Below are 26,776 nucleotides of genomic sequence, written 5' to 3'. Positions count from 1 at the left end.
GGAATTATAATGACACATTTTGAGATTAATCTGATGACTGCAACTACATGATACACCTTGGAATTCAGGACTGCAGCTACATGATTGGCCTGGCCTTGTGTTTCAAATGAATGCAGGGTGTGTGACAATTTGTACACTGAAGCCAAACACTCAGTAAACACTAAACACACACTGTCACAAAGTACAGCTACATAAATCTTGTTTTTCATTTCAATGCTCATTACATTTTCAATGAATAAAGAGAGTACTACACCCTTCAAACAGACTGGAAAACAGCTAAAGCTATTCCATTTGAAATGTGTAAGAGCACAGTGAGTGGACACATCAACCTTGCACTATGAGTGATGGGTAATCAGCCTTAAATACATGATCTTATAATGACTTGTGTTTCTGATCATACATTTGATATGGTTTGACTAAAACTTTTATAGTTTCATATCAAAGTAATACTCAAGAGTTTCTAAACTAACTTGATTAATAGGTGTTACTCACCAAACCTAATATTTACAATGTGATCCTTGTAAAATCAAATAATGATGGATTTTCCTTTCATTTCGGTTCCATTGCAAACATATACATCACATGTAGTAGAGGAAACCTTAACCCTGTAAAGAAAGGTTTTCAAAAGGCAGTTTGGAGCAGGAAAGGGTTTTACTATAGACTTACTGTCACATTCTCTGTCGCAAATTATATGGCCTGTTTGTTATAAACACTTATCAATAGAAGGCAGATCTCTGGAAATGACCTAACCCCACTGCCCACCCATCCACCCCACACACAGTCATTCACTCACACAGTTGTTTTAGGGACTCCGAAAAGTCTAGATTTCAAACAGTCAAGAATATGCTATCAAGTGGAGCTCATCTATCATTTAACACTATCATCAAATCTTCAGGAGGCTAGAGAGTAGGGGAAGGAGAGAGAAGATAACACTGAAGACAGGGAGTGGGACAAGAGAGAGGGAGAGGGAAGAGAAGGGGAAAGAAGATGGAGAGAAAGGCAGAGGCAATGTAGGATTGAGTGGGAAGGGTAGGCAACACAGAGAGAGAGAGAGAGAGAGAGAGAGAGAGAGAGAGAGAGAGAGAGAGAGAGAGAGAGAGAGAGAGAGAGAGAGAGAGAGAGAGAGAGGATGAGCGGGGTTGAAACAGAATCAAGTGAGATGGAGGGAGGAGAGACATCAGAGGATGTGGGAGAGAGTGGGGAGGATGGGGGAGAGGGAAGGGGGAGAGAATAGAGGAGAGGATGGGGAGAGGATGGTGAAGAGGAGGGGGAAGAGAAGAGGGTGGGGTAGAAGAGGTGGAGAGTATCATGGATGTCTCCCCGCTAGGAACAGCGTAATGCTGCAGCCTTGTGAAGGATCTGTCCTCAGCCCTCAGTCCCGCTGTCTTTATGTCTGTCACAGCCCAACACACACAATGGCCACCAACACCACTTCTATCTCCCTTCTCCTCTCCATCCTCTATCCAACTCTTTCTTCCCCTCCTCCTCTCCTCTATCCCCTCCTCCTGCTTCCTCCCTCTCCTCCTCTCCTCCTTCCCCTTCTCTGCTCCCCCCTTCCATCCTATCCTCCGTCCCTCGTCCTTCCTGCCATAATCGACCCATGAGACCTGTTTCTGACGTCTTCATCTTCCCTCACCCATATGCTGGGCTGATATACTGCACCTCTACACAGGGCTGCATCTATCAACTACCATGGGCTAAATATCACTGTATTTATCTAATTGTGTCTACCTCTGTGTACTTCCTCATAAACACAATTCTGTAGCTGTCCAATGTATTTACTTAATTGTTATTTTTATTTGCCATCAACTGCGTCCCGAAGTGACACAGCTCCCAGGTCAGGTAACTGATTAGGGGTTTTATCTTCATACAGAGGTGATGTCACTACTGTAAGTTGCCCGTTTTATGCACATTGTTGTATGCAAGGTTGATTTTTATACAGTCATTCATGTCCTATGAGTTTAAGGAAATGTGCTGGGTCGTTCCACCAACTCGGTGCCTTTTGAGAAGTGTAACTTGGTAAAAAAACAACAACATTTGATTTCACCTTATTTTAACATGGTCAAAATGAGAACATGTTCAACTTAATAAAAAACAAGTTTTCCCATCTCAAGAGGGATGAAATAAAATAATGACTATTAGGTGCCAAATAAAGTAACAGGGTTCACAATTCTTTCTTAAATCAGCAATTAATCCCCTTGCGACAGGCGGAATGGAAGTTCGTTGTGAGGAGCAGGGAGTGGCAATTAAATGCAAACTTGACAAAAAAATGTAATTGTTAAAAACATTTCTAGCCTGTCTATGGGTAACAGGGCTGACGTGTTATGCTCGACCCACTCAGTTTTCCACCACAAAACACCAGACAATGACCAAAAAGAGTAGAACCTGCTCACCTGCTTTTACTCTATGATTTGACTTTTAGATGTTTAATGTCTCTTTTGAAAACAATATTTAAAACCGGAATAGTTTCACCATATTAAAACGAGAGTTCAGTTCACGTAACAGGGTTGACCTTAAAATGAGGGACAGACGTAAATTAATCACTAATCACATGAAATAAATAATCATCTTCAGAAATGACTGTCAAGGCAAAGAAATACAGTGCATTCAGAAAGTATTCAGACCCCTTGACTTTTTTCACATTTTGTTACATTACAGCCTTATTCTAAAATTGATTTTTTTTTAAATCCCCCTCATCAATCTACACACAATACCCCATAATGACAAAATAAGTATTCAGACCCTTTACTCAGTACTTTGTTGAAGCACCTTTGACAGCGATTACAGCCTTGAATCTTCTTGGGTATTTATTTATTTAATTAATTAATTATAGATTTTTGTACCTTTATTTAACTAGGCAAGTCAGTTAAGAACAAATTCTTATTTTCAATGAGGCCTAGGAACAGTGGGTTAACTGCCTTGTTCAGGGGCAGAACGACAGATTTGTACCTTGTCAGCTCGGGGATTTGATCTTGCAACCTTTCGGTTAGTAGTCCAATGCTCTAACCACTAGGCTACCTGCCGCCCCGAGCTTGGTACACCTGTATTTGGGGAGTTTCTCTCATTCTTTTCTGCAGATTCTCTCAATCTCTGTCAGGTTGGATGGGGAGCATTGCTGCACAGCATTATTCAGGTCTCCCCAGAGATGTTTGATCGGGTCTGGACTCTGCCTTGGCCACTAATGGATATTCAGAGACTTGTCCCAAAGCCACTCCTGCGTTGTCTTGACTGTGTGCTTAGGGTTGTTGTCCTGTTGGAAGGTGAACCTTCGACCCCAGTTTGAGGTCCCGAGCGCTCTGGAGCATGTTTTCATTAAGGATCTCTGTACTTTGCTCCGTTCATCATTCCCTTGATCCTGACTAGTCTCCCAGACCCTGTCGCTGAAAAACATCCCAACAGCATGATGCTGCCACCACCATGCTTCATTGTAGGGATGGTGCCAGGTTTCCTCCAGATGTGACGGTTGGCATTCAGGCCAAAGAGTTCAATCTTGGTTTCATCAGACCAGAGAATCTTGTTTGTCATGGTCCTTTAGGTGCCTTTTGGCAAACTCCAAGCGGGGTGTCATGTGCCTTTTCCTGAGGAGTGGCTTCCGTCTGGCCACTCTACCATAAAGGCCTGATTGGTGGAGTGCTGCAGAGATGGTTGTCCTTCTGGAAGGTTCTCCCATCTCCACAGAGGAACTCTGGAGCTCTGTCAGAGTGACTATCGGGTTCTTGGTCACCTCCCTGACCAAGGCCATTCTCCCACGATTGCTCAGTTTGGCCAGGTGGCCAGCTCTAGGAAGAGTCTTGGTGGTTCCAAACTTATACCATTTAATAATGATGGAGGCCACTGTGTTCTTGGGGACCTTCAATGCTGTTGTGGTACCCTTTCCCAGATCTGTGCCTCGACACAATCCTGTCTCGGAGCTCTACAGACAAATCATTCGACCTCATGGCTTGGTTTTTGCTCTGACATGCACTGTCAACTATGGGACCTTATATGGACAGGTGTGTGCCTTTCCAAATCATGTCCAATCAGTTGAATTTACCACAGGTGGACTCCAATCAAGTTGTAGAAACGTCTCAAGGATGATCAATGGAAACATGATGCACCTGAGCTCAATTTCAAGTCTCATAGCAAAGGGTCTGAATACTTATGTAAATTAGGTATTTCAGTTTTTTTTTTATACATTTGCAAAAATAAAAATAAAACTGTTTTGCTTTGCCATTATGGGGTATTGTGTGTAGATTGATGAGGAAAATGTTTTATTTAGTCAGTTTTAAAATAAGGCTGTAACGTAACAAAATGTGGAAAAAGTCAAGCGATCTGAATACTTTCCGAATTAACTGTAACTAAGGCTTTACAATTATCGTGAAAATTGGAGACATTTTGGGATTAAGTGAGTTAAAATCTTCCTACAAATGACACAGGATTGACGGAGGGACATGTCAAAATAAAAATAAAAATATTAAAAATAAAATAAGATTTATTGAATTCTACATCATTTAATATAACCAGCTTTAAAAATGTAATATTGGTGCACAATGTCTACTTAAAATACTGTATCAAAGATACGCAAAAGGCACTCTTTTCGTGGAATGACCCTGCTATGTATAAATAGAGTCAGACAGAGAGAGAGAAAAAGGACAGCAAAGAGAGAGAGAGAAGGAAGATGATGCCGAAGATAACAGAGACAAGCAAGGACTAGGAAGGGGAAACAGTGGAGGTATAAATAGAAAAACAAAAAGCACAGAGATGTACTGACAAGGACATAGCGATAAAGTGGCAAAGGGACAAACGCATAAAGCGCTTATCAGAGTCCAACCGTGTAAGCGTCCTTTCTAGAATATTGGACCGTTGGCTTTCATACTAGCAACCAATGGTTTTCATACTAGCAACCATTGATTTTCATACTAGCAATTTCTCCAACTGTCACCACATTCAAATGAGTAAAGGACATGTACAACGAGCCGCGTTGGTTGGGAATTTGGGGGAGGTGTGCGGTTGGGCTGTGCTTCTCCCGTGGACGGTGGTCTCAGAGCTGCATAGCTATGTCACAATGGGACGCCGTACTATCCTGTCTCTCAGCATCTGTGGACTCTGAATTACGGTTATGAAACACTGGTAAAGAGGGAGACATGGTATTTGCAAAGACAGACATAAAGAGTGTGAGGGTAAATAGATAAATAGAAAGGGCGAGGACAAGAGAAATGGACGGTGAGGGTTAAGTAGCTTTACTGTGTGTGTGTCTGTGTATTTGACAGGGTATGATATGATTCATCTTTGAAGACCAGACCGAAAGTCCTCAATCTACACAGGGTGTGACAGACTGGTAATATATCATAGATGTGCAGCAATACAAATGTGCGTAATACCAGTTACTAATATTACATCTTATTTACATGCTTTATGCATGCTTATTCAATCTCCATCTCACTTCCGAACCGTTCTATCACTCAACTGAATTCAGTCCTCGGCATATTTTACCCACCTATGTGCTGTCCTCACTCCACAAATGCTCCTAGACAGAGAGAGAGAGACAGAAAGAGAGATAGAGAGAGACAGAGAGAGAGAGATAGAGAGAAAGAGAGAGAGAAAGGCCAAGATAGGGACAAAGAGAGAACTAGAAAGAGGCGGAGAGAGAAAAGCCAAGAGAAGGACAGAGAGGAGGGGGAGAACGATGGAGAGAGGGAGGGAGCAAAAGCAGGGGAGAGTATTTCCAGATGAAACGTATGGGCAGAATCACAGTTGCTCAGGCAGCAGCCAATAGCTCAGAGTGATGTGTACATTAACATATGAATCATTAGCATGGGACCAGGAGCCGGCGACAAGCAGGCACACGCTGCTCAGGGCACAAAGCCATGTTTACATAACCTAATGAAGAATTCTGTTCATGTTCACCATCATGGCCACACAACATCTCCCCATATCATTCCCCATGCACACTACCAAAAGCCCACACACAAAGTTATGGAATCAGAAGGAAACTCCAGAAAATAGAACACAACCGGAAAGCACTGCAACTTTTATCCAAGGAGCTTTTTATGGCAGAAAATTGTAATTTGGAGTTGTGCCGTCCAGCATATAAACTAAAGCTGGCAAGAGACTGAAAATGTATTTTATTTTTTATTTACAGGCAGCAAATAGCTCATTATTAATCGTAGCTAATTACCTGGGTGTCCAACTGTACCATTTTAATGGCACGGGGTACGGAGAGGGGCACGGACACAGCCTGGATTCGTACCAGGGACTGTAGTGACACCTCTTGCACTGAGATGTAGTGCCTTAGACCGCTGCCCATCTCGGGAGCCCGAAATATGAACTCAAAAGTGTGATTCTGCCATTGACTAACTGCTAGATACAAAATTCAATGTGCTCATGTTCTATCCTCAGTGCCTGCCTTTTAGTGTCCTTGAATGTGTGTATTACTGTTTTGCTTATGTTAATGTAGTGAATGTAGCCTACAGTTTATGCACACATATTTGTTGTCATACACTGAGACCAGATGTACGGGTGGGGGAGGTGAGAGAATGAAAGAATGAGGAGGGGAAATCATTCTTTACTTAATAGAATATGATATACTCAATTATATAGAATATGATATACTCAATGATATAGAATGGTGAAAGGATTTAATCAACGAGACTATCTTTTCATTCTGAATGTCTGATCCATGAACCATCTTTCTGCTTTCCTCTAATAGCTAAACGGCGGGAACAGGCAGCAAATAGCTCATTATTAATCACAGCTAATTACCTGGGTGTCCAACTGTACCATTTTAATGGCATGGGGTACGGAGAGGGGCACGGACACAGTGCATTGTCATGGAGAGAGAGAGAGATGGAGAGAGAGAGAGATGGAGAGAGAGAGATATGGAGAGCAAAAGTTGGAGAGAATAGATTAAAACTTTTATAGCGCTTTTCATTACAGACAGAATCTCAAAGCATGTCTTTGCATGTCTCGGTCTCTCACATGTCTCGGTCTCTCACAGTCTTCCTCTTGTGCAATATGTAACACCTACAGCCTAACACCTCTCTCTCACACTATCCTGCAGTTCTATTATGAGGATGTGGGGCATGTCTGTGCAAATGTGTGTGTATACAGTTCTGGGGTTCAACCCTACCAGGTAGCTAACCTTACCAGGCAGCTAACCTTACCAGGCAGCTAACCTTACCAGGCAGCTAATCCTACCAGGCAGCTAACCTTGCCAGGCAGCTAATCCTACCAGGCAGCTAACCTTGCCAGGCAGCTAACCGTACCAGGCAGCTAACCTTACCAAGCAGCTAACCTTACCAAGCAGCTAACCTTACCAGGCAGCTAACCTTACCAGGCAGCTAACCTTACCAGGCAGCTAACCTTACCAGGCAGCTAACCTTACCAGGCAGCTAACTCAGGATAAATCCCTACTAGCTCTGGGGAATATTGTGGGTAAATGCTGGGGTGTGTATAATGACCTGAACATGTGTGTAATGACCTCTCAGACAGGTCATAATTGCCGATGATAACTGACCAAGCTAGTCGAATTAAAGTTATACAAATAAATAAGAGTCATGGAAGAGTGGATGGAAGCCTGCTGTACTATGTTGTTCTGGGAAGGACAATGTGTCCTAAAACCAAATAATAGGATATAATGTCATAGGTAAATGTTAGTGGTCCACTCACCAGTTTGCGTTGACACCAGGTGCAGACTCCACACAGAGCTACGAGCCACACGGCACACACCGTCAGCCCCAGAGATACCAGGAACACACTGATAGATAGAGACCCTGCAGAGAGACAGAGGGGGGAGAGGGGAACGGAGAGGGGGAAGGGGAGAGAAAGAGGAGAGAGAGGGGGAGATGGGAGAGAGAGATCGAGAGATCGGGAGAGGAAGAGAGATAGCGATTAGGAAGAGCGATAGAGGTTACTGTTAAAATGCATGCCAATCATGAGAGGGGAAGGAGAAGGAGACAAAGGGCAAGACCTAGAGAAAATGTTGTTGAAAGAATATCTCTACATATCCCTTTGGCAATATGTTGGTAAAATCTAATAAACAAATGCAGGAAAAATACACAAATGAGGCAGATCATGATGGGAGGAGAGGGAAGTGTGAGCCTGTAATGAGCTTTTTTAATATGCTCTCTCCCACTCCATCATCACAAACCTGCAGACAGAGCAATCTATCAAGAGAAAAAGGGAAAGAGACAGGAAAAGAGGGCAAGTGTACCGGCATAAAATATCATGTCTACTTTCCCCATCTGTGTCAGTATCTACAGCTGGTGAATGAATACAGAGTCTGTGAAACAAAGGAAAAGAAAAACAATGGTCATTAAGAGGGTTCAATTACAAGTCTTGTAATCTGCAGCTTCCTTCCTCTTTGGTGTCTCATTGTACATGATCAGTACTGTAGCTCTCCTCCTGTCTTTTATTCATCTTTCAATAAGTCAAGACCCAGCTTGAGAGATAAAAGCTCTTTCACTCACACATTTCTGATAAAAATAACTACATCACTGCCTCTTGAATGCTATTCATCTAGCCCACCTCCTCTGCCAAGACAATTCAAAAGGCAAAGACGTGTTGGCAAACTTCAATTCCACCTCATCCTCCCATTCTTTCTGTTACATTCTCCCCTCTGCCTACACAATTCCTCTGATTTCACATCCCTTCCTCTCTCCATCCCTCGCTCCATCCCTCTCTCCATCTCTCTCTCCATCCCTCCCTATAAAACTTCAGGTCGTGTAAGTTGTTCATGGCAGAGAACAGAAGGAGTAGCTTGGTAAAAACATCCACATATCACTCTTCCCTCACACTTTCTTTCATTTCCTGTCATCCTTCCTCTATTTCCACATGAGGCCTCATACCTTTCTCCATTCTTTCTTGCTCTCCCTTTGCTCAGTATGTTGTTCAATTTATTTTCCTACTATCTATTGTGAGAGAATTACAGTGAGTAGCCTTTGTAGAACACATCCATCAATGGAAGCAATCAGTTGACATTATGTTTTCAACAGAACCTGATCAATGACAATGATACTGTAACGATCCATTACTGGTCATCTCACTCAGACAGCAATTCAACATGTCATAATGCTGCTGATAAGTGGCCATAATGGCAGGTGTTTCATGGAGCTCTCATCTTTTCAGTATTTTTTTAAAGGGATGAAATAGATGACCCTGAGGCCTACCATATACAGTATGCTGCTGTAATGTTAAAAATTTAAAAAGTAGAAACAGCTATAAGTGGTTCACCAATAGATCTGTGTATAGAAGGCATTTTTAATTGCAGAGTATTTTTTTCTTCTTCTCTTACCTTCGTCATTGCTGTGGATTAGACTACAGTGTATACGTTTCAGTGAAAAACAGTTCCTAGCCTATTTAGTCCAATGTTAAGCTACATAATGGCTGAAGGTCATCGTTTGGTTAAAAGTAGGCTAATTTATGAACAAAGACCAATGTCAATGACAATCTATTAGCACCGAACAGCCAATGGAGGTTAAACAAACAGCAGTGATTCAGTCCAATGGACAGCGACAGAATCGGAATTCACCCGAACAGTGTGGACAGCGACAGAATCGGAATTCACCTAGCGGAGCCCCCCACCCCCATTATGACCATCCCTGAAGATAAATGGGGAATTGCCTATAGGCTTATACCAGGAAGAAATAACACACTAACATGATTTAACAGTAAATAGTTAATGACCTGGCCTGGCACAGGGGAGCTGTTAAGTACAGCATACATAATAACCAGGAGGAGAAATAAGCCGAGGTAGCTAGCTTCCTGACTCTGTAAGGTTTTTACACAGCGCAATTACTACTGTGAGCTGGCCCACCCTAATATTGAAGCTCATCTTGATCTCCCAGAGGCACATCCATTAGATGCTTCTGATAGGGCAGTGAATTGCATCCTGGTCATTAGCTCGGTGAGTTCCTGTAATGATTAAACAGCAGCTTTAATATGTCTACCAGCCCAGCCGTGCTGCTGTAAAAGAATCTGGGATAGAGATAGATGGATACAGCTGGGCTGCATGGAGCTGAGGAAACAGGGTGGAAAAAAGCAACGAGCCTAACAGAAGGTGGTGATAGTGTAAACAAGGGGTTGAATCAGACTGCTGTATTACAGCTGTGGTTATTATTATTTGACCATGCTGGTCATTTATGAACATTTGAACATCTTGGCCATGTTCTCTTATAATCTCCACCCGGCACAGCCAGAAGAGGACTGGCCACCCCTCATAGCCTGGTTCCTCTCTAGGTTTCTTCCTAGGTTTTGGCCTTTCTAGGGAGTTTTTCCTAGCCACCGTGCTTCTACACCTGCATTGCTTGCTGTTTGGGGTTTTAGGCTGGGTTTCTGTACAGCACTTCGAGATATTAGCTGATGTACGAAGGGCTATATAAATACATTTGATTTGATTTGGTGTGTATGGTTGTTGGGCAGGGATGGGTGCGGCAGGTAGGGATGTTTTCAAGAGGATTGGGACAGCTCCCCTAATATTTGTATGGTCCAAATAGTTTACATGGATGAATGTGAATCAATAAAGACTAATGAGTTCTGCCCCAGTAAGGCGATTTATTACAGAGAACAACACAAAGACAGCTCTGGCAAAAACAATATGGTCACATGGATGGCCCTTCACACTGACTCTCTCCCCAGGAGTGGCCCCATGCAGCGCTGTGCTGGGTGTCACACAGAGAGCCTCCTGTGGCTAATTCCAGCGCCAGACATTCACAGCACATGCAAGCACGCACACGCGCACACGCACACACACAGCACAAGCTCTTATTGTCTCATTTCATCACTGCCCTCTTGAAAGTTCATTTTTATTGCACACATACTGGATGAGCTTTGGCGTTTCCATAAAACTACAAACTACAAAACTACAAAATATAAAGCAAGTGTTCCTCTCGGTTGTTATATTTCTCTCTCATCTTCCCTCTCGGTGCCTCTCGGTGCACCACTATTTTCCCTCATCAAGTAATTACACGATTTTCTACTGAAACGATTAAAACTACTCATCAGAAAGAATAGCCTCCATAACAATCCCTCCCACTCTCTCTGGGTTTTAACCCCCCATTAACCCCACATGCAGCCATCCTCTCCACTGGTCTACTAGTACCTAAGGATTGTACGGATAGATAAAAAGATTACCAAATTACACTGCAATTCACGTCTGTTTTGTGACTGGTAGTGTACCAAATGCATGCATATTCAAAATAAGACTCAAATAATCGCAATAGAGAGCTGAGGAATACTGAGAGCACTGTTAGACCGTCTACACACTGACTTCTCTCTCCACTAGAGGTTTACCGATTAATCGGAATGGCCCATTAATTATGACATAACATTGAAGGTTGTACAATGTAACAGTAATATTTAGACTTAGGGATGCCATCTGTTAGATAAAATACGGAACAGTTCCGTATTTCACTGAAAGAATAAACGTTTTGTTTTCGAAATGATAGTTTCCGGATTCGACCATTTTAATGACAAAAGGCTCGTATTTCTGTGTGTTATTATGTTATAATTAAGTCTATGATTTGATAGAGCAGTCTGACTGAGCGATGGTAGGCACCAGCAGGCTCGTAAGCATTCATTCAAACAGCACTTTCGTGCGTTTGACAGCAGCTCTTCGCAATGCTTCAAGCATTGAGCTGTTTATGACTTCAAGCCTATCAACTCCCGAGATTAGGCTGGTGTAACCGATGTGAAATGGCTAGCTAGTTAGCGGGGTGCGCGCTAATAGCGTTTCAATCGGTGACGGCACTCGCTCTGAGACTTGGAGTAGTTGTTCCCCGCAGCTTTTGTGGAGCGATGGGTAACGCTGCTTCGAGGGTGGATGTTGTTGATGTGTTCCTGGTTCGAGCCCAGGTAGGAGCGAGGAGAGGGACGGAAGCTATACTGTTACACTGGCAATACTAAAGTGCCTATAAGAACATCCAATTGTCAAAGGTATATGAAATACAAATCGTATAGAGAGAAATAGTCCTATAATAACTACAACCTAAAACTTCTTACCTGGGAATATTGAAGACTCATGTTAAAAGGAACCACCAGCTTTCATATGTTCTCATGTTCTAAGGAAGGAACTTAAACGTTAGCTTTCTTACATGGCACATATTGCACTTTTACTTTCTTCTCCAACACTTTGTTTTTGCATTATTTAAAACAAATTGAACAGGTTTCATTATTTATTTGAGGCTAAATTTATTTTATTGATGTATTATATTAAGTTAAAATAAGTGTTCATTCAGTATTGTTGTAATTGTCATGATTACAAATACATTTTTAAAAATCGGCCGATTAATCGGTATCGGCTTTTTTGGTCCTCCAATAATCGGTATCGGCGTTGAAAAATCAGAATCGGTCGACCTATACTCTGCACTGCTCAAAACTATTGTTTTCCTCAGTCAGACTGCCAACAGATCCAGATTACCAGTATTATGAATATAGGGAATGTCTCATACTGTCAAACACACATTCAGTAAATAGTGCCATTGGCTCAAGCTCATCAATCAAAACACAAGCAAAATGGCCAACCAGTCAATAACAGTCTCTACCTGAAAGTCCCAGGTATACCTGCATCTACACCTGGCTGCTCTCATCCTTCTCACTCTGAACTAAAGGTTGCTGCTGTCTGTCTTCCCCGGGCACCTCTCTCTCCACCTCACCAGACAGATGAAGAGGATCCATCATAATGAGGTCACTGACCCACTTCTAAAGCACACACACATAACGGCATCATCATTTCATCAGCATAATCCCTAAGTCATCTGCTGTAACTACGAGTGATGGGGGGGGGGGGGGGGGGGGGGAATCGATCCAGTTTGGACAATGTCATATCGATATAAACTTACATTTTTTGGGGTAGCGTTAACTAGCGCTAGTCAGCTGTACCGGCGCAAAAACACTGGTATTTTTCATCTTATAGTTGGTTCTCCATCTTTGTTTTAAACAGTGAGCCAACATTTTTTCAGCTCTTTTATTTCCCTGACTGATCAAAAGCAACACTTGTTTTCTCCTGCTCTCTCTTGCCTCTCTGCAGCAGACATATAGTGAGCAATATGTTTGGAACATCAAATCGCAATAAAATCACAGTATCGAATTGCAATACATACATTGTATACTGTAGAATCATGAGAATCGCAGTACATAGTAACTACCAATGTATTACATATTAATACATATTTACAAATGACTCAGTATGATTCACTAGATGACCTGTTTCAGTGCACAGCGGAGAGGACCCAGAGTTATTTATAGCTGCTTTAAGTGAGATTCCTGTGCGCTGTCAGAAGAGCCAGCCTCCCTTATTCCCTCTCTACCTCGCTCCTGTCTTCCCTCTCTCTCCTCTCCTTCACCTGCTGTGCTAATCTGCTTGTGTTCTGCTCACTCAGCCCCTGGTGTTTGTGCCCAAGCTGACACAGAATCAGGGCTATTAGTCACAGGGGACCAGCAGAGGAGCATGTCTGTCTGGCCCAAGGGACGGGGACGGGGGATCGGGGAAGGCAGAGCAGAGTGGAGCCCCACCTGGGGAGCTGAACCCTTGACCCTGCCACCCGCCACTAGGACCAGCCATCAGCGGAGAAAAAAAGAGCCGACACCTTGGCTGTTCTCATTATACAGGACCAGCACCTGAGATCTATTCCTGTAACAGTATATTGCCACTAGATCTCATGTTAGGTGGGTTACAGGGTGAGCCAGTAGCCCCCGAGCAGGTGAAAAACGATCCCTCAACGACGAGGCAACATTGCCTATCATCCGGAGCCCTGGCAGTCCCAACAAAACACTCTTAAACCTAATTTATTTGATTGGCAGGTGTGTTTATCCGGCCAAAACATCCAAGCAGTTCACAGGCAGGACCCATCAAAGGCCATTTCTCATAGCCATGCCTTCACTGAGGAGGATCCAAAGGTTTGTTTTGAGCGACAAGGCCATCTATGAGTGTGTGCAGTTGAGTCATCATAACTCAGGGACAGAGGTGAAGAGACTGCAGGTAAGAGAGGGGGAGTGGAGGTCAGAGAAGCCAAGGTAAGAGACCGAGGGGTTCTGAGAGGAGAGGAGGAGAGAAGGAGCAGCTGCATTAAAACATGAGCTTTCTGTAGGGTTACAGGTGTCAGGGGTCAACTGAGGGAGAGGAGTGGAAGGTCAAAGACAAGAAAGGATCATGAGTGTTGAATTGCTTTAAAGAGCGACTGCCCCTAAAAAGCAACTTCTTGTTTTAAAAACAGCCTATGTGGCATCAATATGAGTCAGAAAGATTTATTCTAGTGTCAAAATGTACTACAAAGTGTCAATAGGATACATTTGGTCATAAAGTCAGTCTTGTCCAAAACGGAGATTTGTGAGATGATAGGAAAAAATGGTATGTTACAGAAAGAAGGGTACCGTAACAGTTTTCCTTCGGTTGGGTTTATTTCAATCCTGTCCACATACCCACAGCTGGCAGCACCAAGTAATCATCAATTTGGAGCCCAGTGACCGAATCATAATGACCATGGTCAATTTGGTTTGACATTTGATATCCCTATGAGGATAGTTAGGGACCATCGGTAAATCACACAATTTTACATGGGACAATATTTTAAAATGTCAATAGCTCCAAATGTCAATGACTTAAAAACCTCAAACCAACTATAAATTGTGGAAATTCATGTACAAATATTGAAAGCATTTAATGAGACAACTAAAAGATGTGCAACATGAACATATTGTCCCATATACATTGGGTAATTTATTGACGGTCCCTAACTATCCCCAAAGATAGCAAAGTTGGTTTGACATTGGATAGCCTAACAGTTACTTCAAGATACAAGACCTGGTTAGAGTGTTAAGTTATCTAGAAGGGTAAATTACTAACTGTTTTGACAGAAAGAATGTGCAAACGCTTGCCATGTGCGAACACACACCCACATTAAACCACCCCTCCACCCCAAGACAACTCTCGTTTGGCTTCAGTCATGGCCACTGCATTTCTTAATGACCAAGCCAAAAAACAATGCTAAATCAGGAAGTTCAGCCCCTCTTTAAGAGCAAAGAAAATAACACCTAAGTAAGGAGGAAGAATATATTTAGGGGTGGTAAGGAGAGAAAGAGAGAGAGAAAGAGGGGTAGAGGTTGGGTTGAGAAGGGGGAGAGGGGAGGATGAAAGAAATTGAGTGTTTTCAGCCCAGTTGGCAGTTCGCCTGCAGCGCTTATACATTCTGAATGTAAAGTTGACTTTTCCCCCCAATAAAACAAAAACATTTCTGAAAGTCCACTGCTAAAGATCTCAGAGGTGCTGCTGTCTAAAGTGCAGATAGAGCCAAGGAACAGTTGGATTGCAAGTTGCGGAGGCGAAAGAAGCGCACACCTGTTTAGGTGAGGTGCTGGCTAGCAGAGTAGAACACTTGAAAAATAAAAGGAGAGGCCTCACTCTAGGAGCACAGATGCAATAATTTAATAACCAATGTTTCGACAGACAAGCTGACTTTATCAGGGTATAATGACAAACAGATTGCAAGTTGCAACAAAGAGAAATGTGCATAAAAATCCACACAGAACATCCACAACACCTCCAGGAGAGTATCCTATTACCAACAGAATGTACAGCTGAGTGAGCTATACAGAGCTACACTACATTACCAAAATGATATGGACACCTGCTCTTCGAACATCTCATTCCAAAGTCATGGGCATAAATATGGAGTAGGTCCCCCTTTGCTGCTATAACAGCATCCACTCTTCTGGGAAGGCTTGTTGGAACATTGCTGCAGGGACTTGCTTCCAATCAGCCACAAGAGTATTACTGAAGTCAGGCACTGATGTTGGGTGATTGGGCCTGGCTTGGAGTCGGCGTTCCAATTCATTCCAAAGGTGTTCGTTCGATGGGGTTGAGGTTAGGGCTCTGGGCAGGCCAGTCATGTTCATCCACACCAATCTCGACAAAACATTTCTGTATGGACCTCGCTTTGTGCACGGGGACATTGTCATGCTGAAACAGGAAAGGGCCTTCCCCAAACTGTTGCCACAAAGTTGGAAGGACAGAATCATCTAGAATGTCAATGTATGCTGTAGCGTTAAGATTTCAATTCACTGGAACTAAGGGGCCTAGACTGGACCATGAAAAACAGCCTCAGATCATTATTCCTCCTCCACCAAACTTTACAATTGGCACTATGCATTGGAGCAGGTAGCGTTCTCCTGGCATCCGCCAAACCCAGATTCGTCCGTTGGACTGCCAGATTGTGAAGCATGATTCATCACTCCAGTGAACGTGTTTCCACTGCTCCAGAGTTCAATGGTGGTAAGCTTTACACCACTCCAGCCGACGCTTGACATTTCGCATGGTGATCTTAGGCTTGTGTGCGGCTGCTCGGCCATGGAAACCCATTTCATGAAGCTCCTGATGAACAGTTCTTGTGCTGACGTTGCTTCCAGAGGCAGTTTGGAACTCAGTAGTGAGTGGTACAACCGAGGACAGATGATTTTAATGTGCTACGCGCTTCAGCACTCGGCGCTCCCATTCTGGGAGCTTGTGTGGCCTACCACTGCGTAGCTCAGCAGTTGCTGCTCCTAGACGTTTCCACTTCACAATAACAGCACTTACAGTTGACTGGGGCAGCTCTAGCATGGTAAAGTTTTTACGAACTGACTTGTTGGAAAGGTGGCATCCTATGACGTTGCCACTTTGAAAGTCACTGAGCTCTTCAGTCAGGCCATTCTACTGCCAAAGTTTGTCTATGGAGATTGCATGGCTGTGTGCTCAATTTTATACACCTGTCAGCAACAGGTGTGGCTGAAATAGCCAAATCCACTAATTTGAAGGGGTGTACTTTTGTATATACAGTATATATACAAAAGTATCTTCAACACATAAATTCACTTAGATCTCGCTTACTGTATCTACACAATCAGTAACCATCATGGTAACTGTGGTCCCCTTACAGTCAATGCCAAAAGAAACCAAATAAATATTATTTCAATGTTCTGTATGTGACACCATTACCGCGATATCATCATCCTCCCATCAACTCTTCCCTTCCCTTTCCTTCTCCTGTCTAATCTAGCTGCGGTCTCTCTCTCTAACACAGATGGGGCGAGTAGGGATGGTGAAGCGGAGTTGGAGGGAGATGGGATAAACCTTAATCCCTTAACTCTTAATAAACTACTGACAATCCTGTTTACACCGGAACAGAACACAGACCTACACATACACAGACCCATTACATGACACATACATGCTCTGTACATCCCAACTTCCCCCAGACCCATTATGGAGGAGCATGCTCACACATACATTATGCACACCCTCTGAACCACATCACATAATTTCACAATCAGCAGGGCTTGATTGGTCTAGGGTGTGAGGGGAAAGGAGAGGAGATGAGAGCATAGGGAGAAGAGAGGAGATGATTGGAGACGAGAGAGAGGGATTATGGGAATAGAGTCCTGCTACTGCTCAATAGCAGGGTCCCCAGAGGGGGCAGAGGTGTCTGGGTGCATTAGGGAGGACTCTGACAGGGCTGTGCTTGGGCGAAGGGTGCCAGCCAGTCTCATGGTGAATCAGTCACACTCGCACACACAGATCACGTAATCCGTGCACCTGATGTGAGTGAACACATCTTCTACTACGGGGTTTGAGTCTTTCCAGCACCGCAGCACTGTCCAACTATACATAGACACAGGACTCATTTTCTCTTGCAATGACTGTTACAGAGAAACACACACGCGGGGCCCTATAAAACCTATTTTATTTTTCGTCTGATTTCGTTTCATTTTTCCCCACATTCTGTTTTCTCTGTTTTATTTTTCCAGGTTTCCGCTTTCCCCATTTTTTTCAGGTTTTCAAACTCAAAATCACACTTTTTTAATAGAAAAACAACTCAATTGGATGTTCTAAGTCAACAACAACAATGCTTAAACCACAACAGGAGAACACTTTTGAGTCTGGGACATTTTTGGGGACATTTAGATTTTGGGGTGTAGTTACCATTTAATTCCAGTGCACACCTAGGAATTTTGTAGCACACGTGATGGTAGAGTTTGCTAAACAAATACCCACTGGATTGATGCAAATAATCATTATATCATTCTGCCAGGTAAGCATAGGCTACTTTGTAGTTAACATGTAATTGAGAAGGTTTTTGGGAAAGCTTTTCCATCTACCAGAAGATTTTTCATTAGCATCATCACTAACGGCGACACAAAGTGGTAGCTGCACGCACCATACATACACAGACCGGGGGAATTCTCGTTGCCTCTTCAGAAGGTGGCAGGAAATACAAATCACTGATACATTCTGTTAATGTCTCATGATAAACAAGCATTTTACAAGCATTTCGCTACACTCGCAATAACATCTGCTAACCATGTATATGTGACCAATAAAATTTGATTTGATTTAAACTTGAGCTAATTAATTAATTTCCAATACATTTAGTTGATTCCCTACTAAGTTCAATAAAAAAAATTATATTGTTGGATTCTGTGATTCTGTCCGTGTTCTCTGCATCGTGGATTTTATAGGGCCCTAAACACGTCTCTCTCTCAGTTTTTCAGTTCCTCAGCCAGACACACACAGACACTCTGGCCTTTGGAGCCATGTGGAAAAGCCAGTATTTTGTGGTCAGATGCAAACACCTGGGTCTGATAACCTCAGTGCAAAGATAATTAGCCAGTGGCGGTGCTTCCGTCTGGCTCCATCACTTTAAGGTCCCTGTGTGGAGTGCTTTATGACTTCATTACTGGCAGTTAGACCCGAGAACAGTGTTAACCCTGCCCCACAACACTGTGATGGACTGGAGTGCTGAGTGCTTTTGACAGGGGAGTCCATTAAACATAACCCCAAATGGACACACTTCCTCTGGCCCCTGCTTTTGCATCCACAGCCTGTCTGGCTGTTGGGCTGGGGGCCTGTATGTGGTGCGATATGTCACTCGCGCTCTCTTTGACTCTCTCTCTCTCTGTTTTCAGGAGTCTGTCTATTTAGGTGTCTGCTGTCGGGTGTCTGCTCGATGTCTGTCCTTTCACATCCGGTCAGTTCGTCTGTCTGGTCGACTATCTCTCCACACATCTGTCTGCCTGCCCATCTCATAACCCTTCTGCCAACATCTTGCATATCCATCTCTCTCTCTCTTATCAGCATCGCAATAGGTTCGTCTCTGTGGAAAGAGACAGATGTGAACAAGGGACATGGAGGGGAGAGAAGAAGGGAGCGAACCGAGACAGAGATAGAAATGCGGAAAGAGAGAACAGAAACAGCCTGGGGATCATCACTCTGTGTGTCTGTGTGGCAGAGGTAGCGAGAGAGTCGTGTCACAGACAGGGAACGGATGCCATACTGAACAAGCGTTACCACCCATTAACATGCACTAGCACTTTTAAAGAGTCGTTTATTAGAGGCAACATTTATGGAATGAGCTCGGCCTCCCAAGGTCATGTTCAGAGACAGCGAGGAGGAGAGATGTGAACCTTTTGTTAACGTGGGCATTATGAACTTCACTGCACCAATCTACAGACCTCAAGACCCCAACCATGCTCGGAAGTCTCATGTCTGGGACAAAAATAGTGCAAGATGAATTTAGGCATTAGACATTTTTTTTACTGTTTGAGTACTCGCATTAAAAAAAGACGTGTACATTTATCATAACTACTACAGATAACAAATCATAACAGCTAAATTGCCCCATATATATAAATATTTAGTCAATGGGGTGGCAGGTAGCTTAGTGGTTAGAGCGTTGGGCTGGATCGAATCCCTGAGCTGACAAGGTGAAAATCTGTCGTTCTGCCCCTGAACAAGGTACTGTTCCCCAGTAGGCTGTCATTGTGAATAATAATTTGTTCTTAACTGACTTGCCTAGTTAAATAAAGGTTAAAAAAGCAAGTACCATTTAATAATAATTTATTGAAACCGTAATATCAACTGGTTATATTATATCGTGGAACACAATCTTCAAAAAGGAAGTAACCTCAGCAGTGGCGCTTGCTAGTAGAAGCATATGGCTGTGAAATGGCATAGCATTGTTTTGTTAATTTAGCAGACACGAAGCTCTTATTTCCAAAGCCCTTATCACTGTCAAGACACACCTATTTTAGAGTAAAAACATGATGTAATATAACAGAATAAAATATAACAGAATATTTTTCCAAATGAAGAAAGTTTCCAGCGTGAAGTGATGCACATCTCACTTCTGGAACAGTTATTCTCAAAAAGTGATCATTTGAAACGGGGCTCAATTTGGTGAGTTGAAAGACCATTTTTTCAGGGTTGCAAACCAAAATCTGTCTTCTTTTCGATATACTGTACAGAAGTTCAAATTTGTTTATTCTGCCTGTTCTTTGGAATTTTCTAAATGGATAAATAATTCCACATTGAACACTGCATGGTGATGAATTATGGCCAGGACATCTGTTTGGTAAGTAGGCTTATGCTCAATGATTCTAATGAAAATACGCTCTGTCTTAATCAAACTAATGTTTTTGCAGATTGTCAGCGTGGAACCCGTGTAGCCTAGGCTAGCTAATTCTAAATGCCACTAGCAGTTCGCAAAGTAGCCTAAGCGGAAAATAGACAGGATGCAATTATTCCAAAACTGCAGCTCGTTGTTGGAACACATCTTTTTCCTACTTCAATCAACCAGTCCATTTTGAATGAGTGATTAAACTGTCATCATTTGGCAAGGAATGTAGCTTGTGTATCCCATCAGTTTGATCTGTTTTTACAGGTATTATTTCTGTAGCCTTAACAGGACCTTGTGTTCACAACTGCGCACTCAGCCCGCATGTGTGGAGGGAGCACTCAGCCCGCGTGTGTGGAGGGAGCGGTCAGAACTTACTCAGCCCCCGTGTGTGTGGAGGGAGCGGTCAGAACTTACTCAGCCCCGTGTGTGTGGAGGGAGCGGTCAGAACTTACTCAGCCCCGTGTGTGGAGGGAGCGGTCAGAACTAACTCAGCCCCCGTGTGTGGAGGGAGCGGTCAGAACTAACTCAGCCCGTGTGTGGAGGGAGCGGTCAGAACTTACTCAGCCCCGTGTGTGTGGAGGGAGCGGTCAGAACTTACTCAGCCCCGTGTGTGGAGGGAGCGGTCAGAACTTACTCAGCCCCCGCGTGTGGAGGGAGCGGTCAGAACTTACTCAGCCCGTGTGTGGAGGGAGCGGTCAGAACTTACTCAGCCCGTGTGTGGAGGGAGCGGTCAGAACTTACTCAGCCCCCGCGTGTGGAGGGAGCGGTCAGAACTTACTCAGCCCGTGTGTGGAGGGAGCGGTCAGAACTTACTCAGCCCCCGTGTGTGGAGGGAGCGGTCAGAACTTACTCAGCCCCGTGTGTGTGGAGGGAGCGGTCAGAACTTACTCAGCCCCGTGTGTGGAGGGAGCGGTCAGAACTAACTCAGCCCCCGTGTGTGGAGGGAGCGGTCAGAACTAACTCAGCCCGTGTGTGGAGGGAGCGGTCAGAACTTACTCAGCCCCCGTGTGTGGAGGGAGCGGTCAGAACTAACTCAGCCCGTGTGTGGAGGGAGCGGTCAGAACTAACTCAGCCCGTGTGTGTGGAGGGAGCGGTCAGAACTTACTCAGCCCCGTGTGTGTGGAGGGAGCGGTCAGAACTTACTCAGCCCCGTGTGTGGAGGGAGCGGTCAGAACTTACTCAGCCCGCGTGTGTGGAGGGAGCGGTCAGAACTTACTCAGCCCCCGTGTGTGGAGGGAACGGTCAGAACTTACTCAGCCCCCGCGTGTGGAGGGAGCGATCAGAACTTACTCAGCCCCCGCGTGTGGAGGTAGCGGTCAGAACTTACTCAGCCCCCGCGTGTGGAGGGAGCGGTCAGAACTTACTCAGCCCCCGCGTGTGGAGGTAGCAGTCGGAACTTACTCAGCCTGCGCGTGTGGAGGGAGCGGTCGGAACTTACTCAGCCCCCGTGTGTGGAGGGAGCGGTCAGAACTTACTCAGCCCGTGTGTGGAGGGAGCGGTCAGAACTTACTCAGCCCCCGCGTGTGGAGGGAGCGGTCAGAACTTACTCAGCCCGTGTGTGGAGGGAGCGGTCAGAACTTACTCAGCCCGTGTGTGGAGGGAGCGGTCAGAACTTACTCAGCCCCCGCGTGTGGAGGGAGCGGTCAGAACTTACTCAGCCCGTGTGTGGAGGGAGCGGTCAGAACTTACTCAGCCCCCGTGTGTGGAGGGAGCGGTCAGAACTTACTCAGCCCCGTGTGTGTGGAGGGAGCGGTCAGAACTTACTCAGCCCCGTGTGTGGAGGGAGCGGTCAGAACTAACTCAGCCCCCGTGTGTGGAGGGAGCGGTCAGAACTAACTCAGCCCGTGTGTGGAGGGAGCGGTCAGAACTTACTCAGCCCCCGTGTGTGGAGGGAGCGGTCAGAACTAACTCAGCCCGTGTGTGGAGGGAGCGGTCAGAACTAACTCAGCCCGTGTGTGTGGAGGGAGCGGTCAGAACTTACTCAGCCCGTGTGTGTGGAGGGAGCGGTCAGAACTTACTCAGCCCCGTGTGTGTGGAGGGAGCGGTCAGAACTTACTCAGCCCCGTGTGTGGAGGGAGCGGTCAGAACTTACTCAGCCCGCGTGTGTGGAGGGAGCGGTCAGAACTTACTCAGCCCCCGTGTGTGGAGGGAACGGTCAGAACTTACTCAGCCCCCGTGTGTGGAGGGAACGGTCAGAACTTACTCAGCCCCCGCGTGTGGAGGGAGCGATCAGAACTTACTCAGCCCCCGCGTGTGGAGGTAGCGGTCAGAACTTACTCAGCCCCCGCGTGTGGAGGGAGCGGTCAGAACTTACTCAGCCCCCGCGTGTGGAGGTAGCAGTCGGAACTTACTCAGCCCGCGCGTGTGGAGGGAGCGGTCGGAACTTACTCAGCCCCCGTGTGTGGAGGGAGCGGTCAGAACTTACTTAGCCCGTGTGTGGAGGGAGCGGTCAGAACTTACTCAGCCCCCGCGTGTGGAGGGAGCGGTCAGAACTTACTCAGCCCGTGTGTGGAGGGAGCGGTCAGAACTTACTCAGCCCGTGTGTGGAGGGAGCGGTCAGAACTTACTCAGCCCCCGCGTGTGGAGGGAGCGGTCAGAACTTACTCAGCCCGTGTGTGGAGGGAGCGGTCAGAACTTACTCAGCCCCCGTGTGTGGAGGGAGCGGTCAGAACTTACTCAGCCCCGTGTGTGTGGAGGGAGCGGTCAGAACTTACTCAGCCCCGTGTGTGGAGGGAGCGGTCAGAACTAACTCAGCCCCCGTGTGTGGAGGGAGCGGTCAGAACTAACTCAGCCCGTGTGTGGAGGGAGCGGTCAGAACTTACTCAGCCCCCGTGTGTGGAGGGAGCGGTCAGAACTAACTCAGCCCGTGTGTGGAGGGAGCGGTCAGAACTAACTCAGCCCGTGTGTGTGGAGGGAGCGGTCAGAACTTACTCAGCCCGTGTGTGTGGAGGGAGCGGTCAGAACTTACTCAGCCCCGTGTGTGTGGAGGGAGCGGTCAGAACTTACTCAGCCCGTGTGTGTGGAGGGAGCGGTCAGAACTAACTCAGCCCGTGTGTGTGGAGGGAGCGGTCAGAACTTACTCAGCCCCGTGTGTGGAGGGAGCGGTCAGAACTAACTCAGCCCGTGTGTGTGGAGGGAGCGGTCAGAACTAACTCAGCCCGTGTGTGGGAAGGGAGCGGTCAGAACTAACTCAGCCCGTGTGTGTGGAGGGAGCGGTCAGAACTAACTCAGCCCGTGTGTGGGAAGGGAGCGGTCAGAACTAACTCAGCCCGTGTGTGTGGAGGGAGCGGTCAGAACTTACTCAGCCCCGTGTGTGGAGGGAGCGGTCAGAACTAACTCAGCCCGTGTGTGTGGAGGAAGCGGTCAGAACTTACTCAGCCCCGTGTGTGGAGGGAGCGGTCAGAACTTACTCAGCCCCCGTGTGTGGAGGGAGCGGTCAGAACTTACTCAGCCCCGTGTGTGGAGGGAGCGGTCAGAACTAACTCAGCCCGTGTGTGTGGAGGAAGCGGTCAGAACTTACTCAGCCCGTGTGTGGAGGAAGCGGTCAGAACTAACTCAGCCCCCGTGTGTGGAGGGAGCGGTCAGAACTTACTCAGCCCGCGTGTGGGGAGGGAGCGGTCAGAACTTACTCAGCCCCCGTGTGTGGAGGGAGCGGTCAGAACTTACTCAGCCCCCGTGTGTGGAGGTAGCGGTCAGAACTTACTCAGCCCGCGTGTGGGGAGGGAGCGGTCAGAACTTACTCAGCCCCCGCGTGTGGAGGTAGCGGTCAGAACTTACTCAGCCCCGTGTGTGGAGGGAGCGGTCAGAACTTACTCAGCCCCCGTGTGTGGAGGAAGCGGTCAGAACTAACTCAGCCCGTGTGTGGAGGGAGCGGTCGGAACTTACTCAGCCCCGTGTGTGGAGGGAGCGGTCAGAACTTACTCAGCCCCGTGTGTGGAGGAAGCGGTCAGAACTAACTCAGCCCGTGTGTGGGAAGGGAGTGGTCAGAACTTACTCAGCCCGTGTGTGGGAAGGGAGCGGTCAGAACTAACTCAGCCCGTGTGTGGGAAGGGAGCGGTCAGAACTAACTCAGCCCGTGTGTGGGAAGGGAGCGGTCAGAACTAACTCAGCCCGTGTGTGGGAAGGGAGCGGTCAGAACTAACTCAGCCCGTGTGTGGGAAGGGAACGGTCAGAACTAACTCAGCCCGTGTGTGTGGGAAGGGAACGGTCAGAACTAACTCAGCCCGTGTGTGTGGAGGGAGTGGTCAGAACTAACTCAGCCCGTGTGTGGGAAGGGAGCGGTCAGAACTAACTCAGCCCGTGTGTGGGAAGGGAGCGGTCAGAACTAACTCAGCCCGTGTGTGGGAAGGGAGCGGTCAGAACTAACTCAGCCCGTGTGTGGGAAGGGAGTGGTCAGAACTAACTCAGCCCGTGTGTGGGAAGGGAGCGGTCAGAACTAACTCAGCCCGTGTGTGTGGAGGGAGCGGTCAGAACGCAATTGAGTGAGACAAGGAGGGGAAAGGGAATTTAGGGAGAAGAACTGTGTGATGCTTGGCTTGGCTTCTTTTTTGTTGTGCCCAGCTAATGCACATGTACAAATGGAACACTAGAGTCAAAGCAATTTTACATCTTCAAGACAAAATTTCACTTGCCCGTTCCAGCAGCCACAAAGCACATCCCACCAAACAGTTTCACAGTATTTGATTTTTAAAAAAATCTCTGTTTAAAGATTGAGCTTTGACGTCCATTTGAGTACTCAAGAACTCGATTACTCATGCCCATTCCTATTGTAGAAATTATAATTATTCCCAGCTTTCATCATAAGCCTAAACCTATAGCCCTTACCTTCACCCCTTTTCAAAATCCTAATCCTAATACCAGCCTAATGGCAAGACCATGTCAATCATCTAGGTTTATAGCTCTGGGTTTAAAAAATAAGAATACTCATATTCCACCTTGCCGAGGGATCTCTCTTTGCACTCCCGAGTCTCGACTGTGTGGAGACCCAATAAATAGGTAAAGAGGTAATTAATTTATGTGCATGACATTAATTACCCAGGTGTATCCAATTTGTCCAAGCTAGCGCTCTACAGTCTGGCTGCTCCTGTTGTGTTGGGGATGGTGGCTTTTCCCTCTTCCTGTAACACAGCGAATGTTTCTGAATAATGGAAAATTAGATAACACTTCTTCTATTACCAGAATTATATTACTGTAATTATTTTCCACCCTCCACTTGCTATTAAAATACCTTGGCACAGTGACCAAGTGATGTAAAACAACTGACAGCACATTAAAGCGGTGTGACTAACAGTGCACATGAGATATATTTATCAAAACAGACGGAGAGTTTAATTCTGTGTCCTACTGTAACACACACTTTCTGTCACAGCGGTGGAGCCTAATGGAGGGAGCCAAATTAGACCATTAGTAGCATGTCGAATAGCACCTTGCATTTTCCAAAGTCAGCTGCAACATGTGCAAAAACATTAAATAAACTCTAAGGGCATATGCAAAGCACTGTTGGCCACCACCATAAATAAAACCCAAGTTAAAAAATGATTGGGTCCCTCAATGAACAGCTAAGCAGCTTACAGAATCCCCAGTTCAACACCGACTTGAGAAAGAGCTCAACAATAGGCCATGCTAATAAAATGACTTGTTCTGCTAACACAACCAGAGTGTCTGACCTTTTTAACCCGTGGTCATGGCTGTCACACACACACACACACACACACACACACACACACACACACACACACACACACACACACACACACACACACACACACACGTGTGTGTTCAGACAGCAGTCATTTGCTGACATGGCTATGCTACTTGTCATAGTAACGACGGGTGTGTGTGCAGTCGTGTAGGCTGATTGGTGGTGATGCTCGTGCTTCCTATCAGTCAGAAGTTATGTAGCAAGTTAACCTGACAACAATGCCTGTCATGTACGTTTCACAATTGCTTTGAATATTCAACATCATAGTGTAAGAACACTTCTAAAGCCTCAAAGGATAAGATGATCCAACTTTCAAAACAAGTCATTTTTGGCCACATTAGTCAACTAGGTAGGTGTTTGGCTTTCTAGCACATTCACAAATGTGTTTGTAAACAATTAACAAGCTTTTAACGTAGCTACCACATGTTCTTGTCAAACTCAACAGAGTAGCTAGCAAGCAACAAGATATTCCAAATAACAGTCTAAAAACCACTTAAGAGCAAATCAATCAGATTTGACCGTTCAGACAAGTCACATGGCCAGGAATCCGATTTGTATCCGACTTCACACCACCTACGAAGCTGGTTTGAAATGTGGCTTGAAATATCAGATTCCATGTGCTTTTTAGATGTTCTAACCGCAGGAAAAAGAACAGATTCAAATTGGATATGGA

At 45.6% G+C, this 26,776-nt stretch overlaps 1 protein-coding gene across 1 annotated transcript in view; it reads right to left on the bottom strand.

Moving 5' to 3' along the window:
* LOC120053010 overlaps positions 1–26,776 on the bottom strand; it is a 120,632-nt gene that overhangs the window by 53,958 nt on the left and 39,898 nt on the right. Inside the window, exons 4-5 of the mRNA XM_039000265.1 lie at positions 8,129–8,144; positions 7,648–7,751 (exon numbers count right to left, since the gene is read on the bottom strand). Of these exons, the coding sequence (XP_038856193.1) occupies positions 7,648–7,751; positions 8,129–8,144 (120 nt within the window). The remainder of the gene's footprint in view (positions 1–7,647; positions 7,752–8,128; positions 8,145–26,776) is intronic.

Source organism: Salvelinus namaycush, chromosome 1 (genome assembly GCF_016432855.1).
Source record: "Salvelinus namaycush isolate Seneca chromosome 1, SaNama_1.0, whole genome shotgun sequence".
NCBI lineage: Eukaryota > Metazoa > Chordata > Actinopteri > Salmoniformes > Salmonidae > Salvelinus > Salvelinus namaycush.
This window is presented reverse-complemented; position numbering and strand designations above follow the sequence as displayed.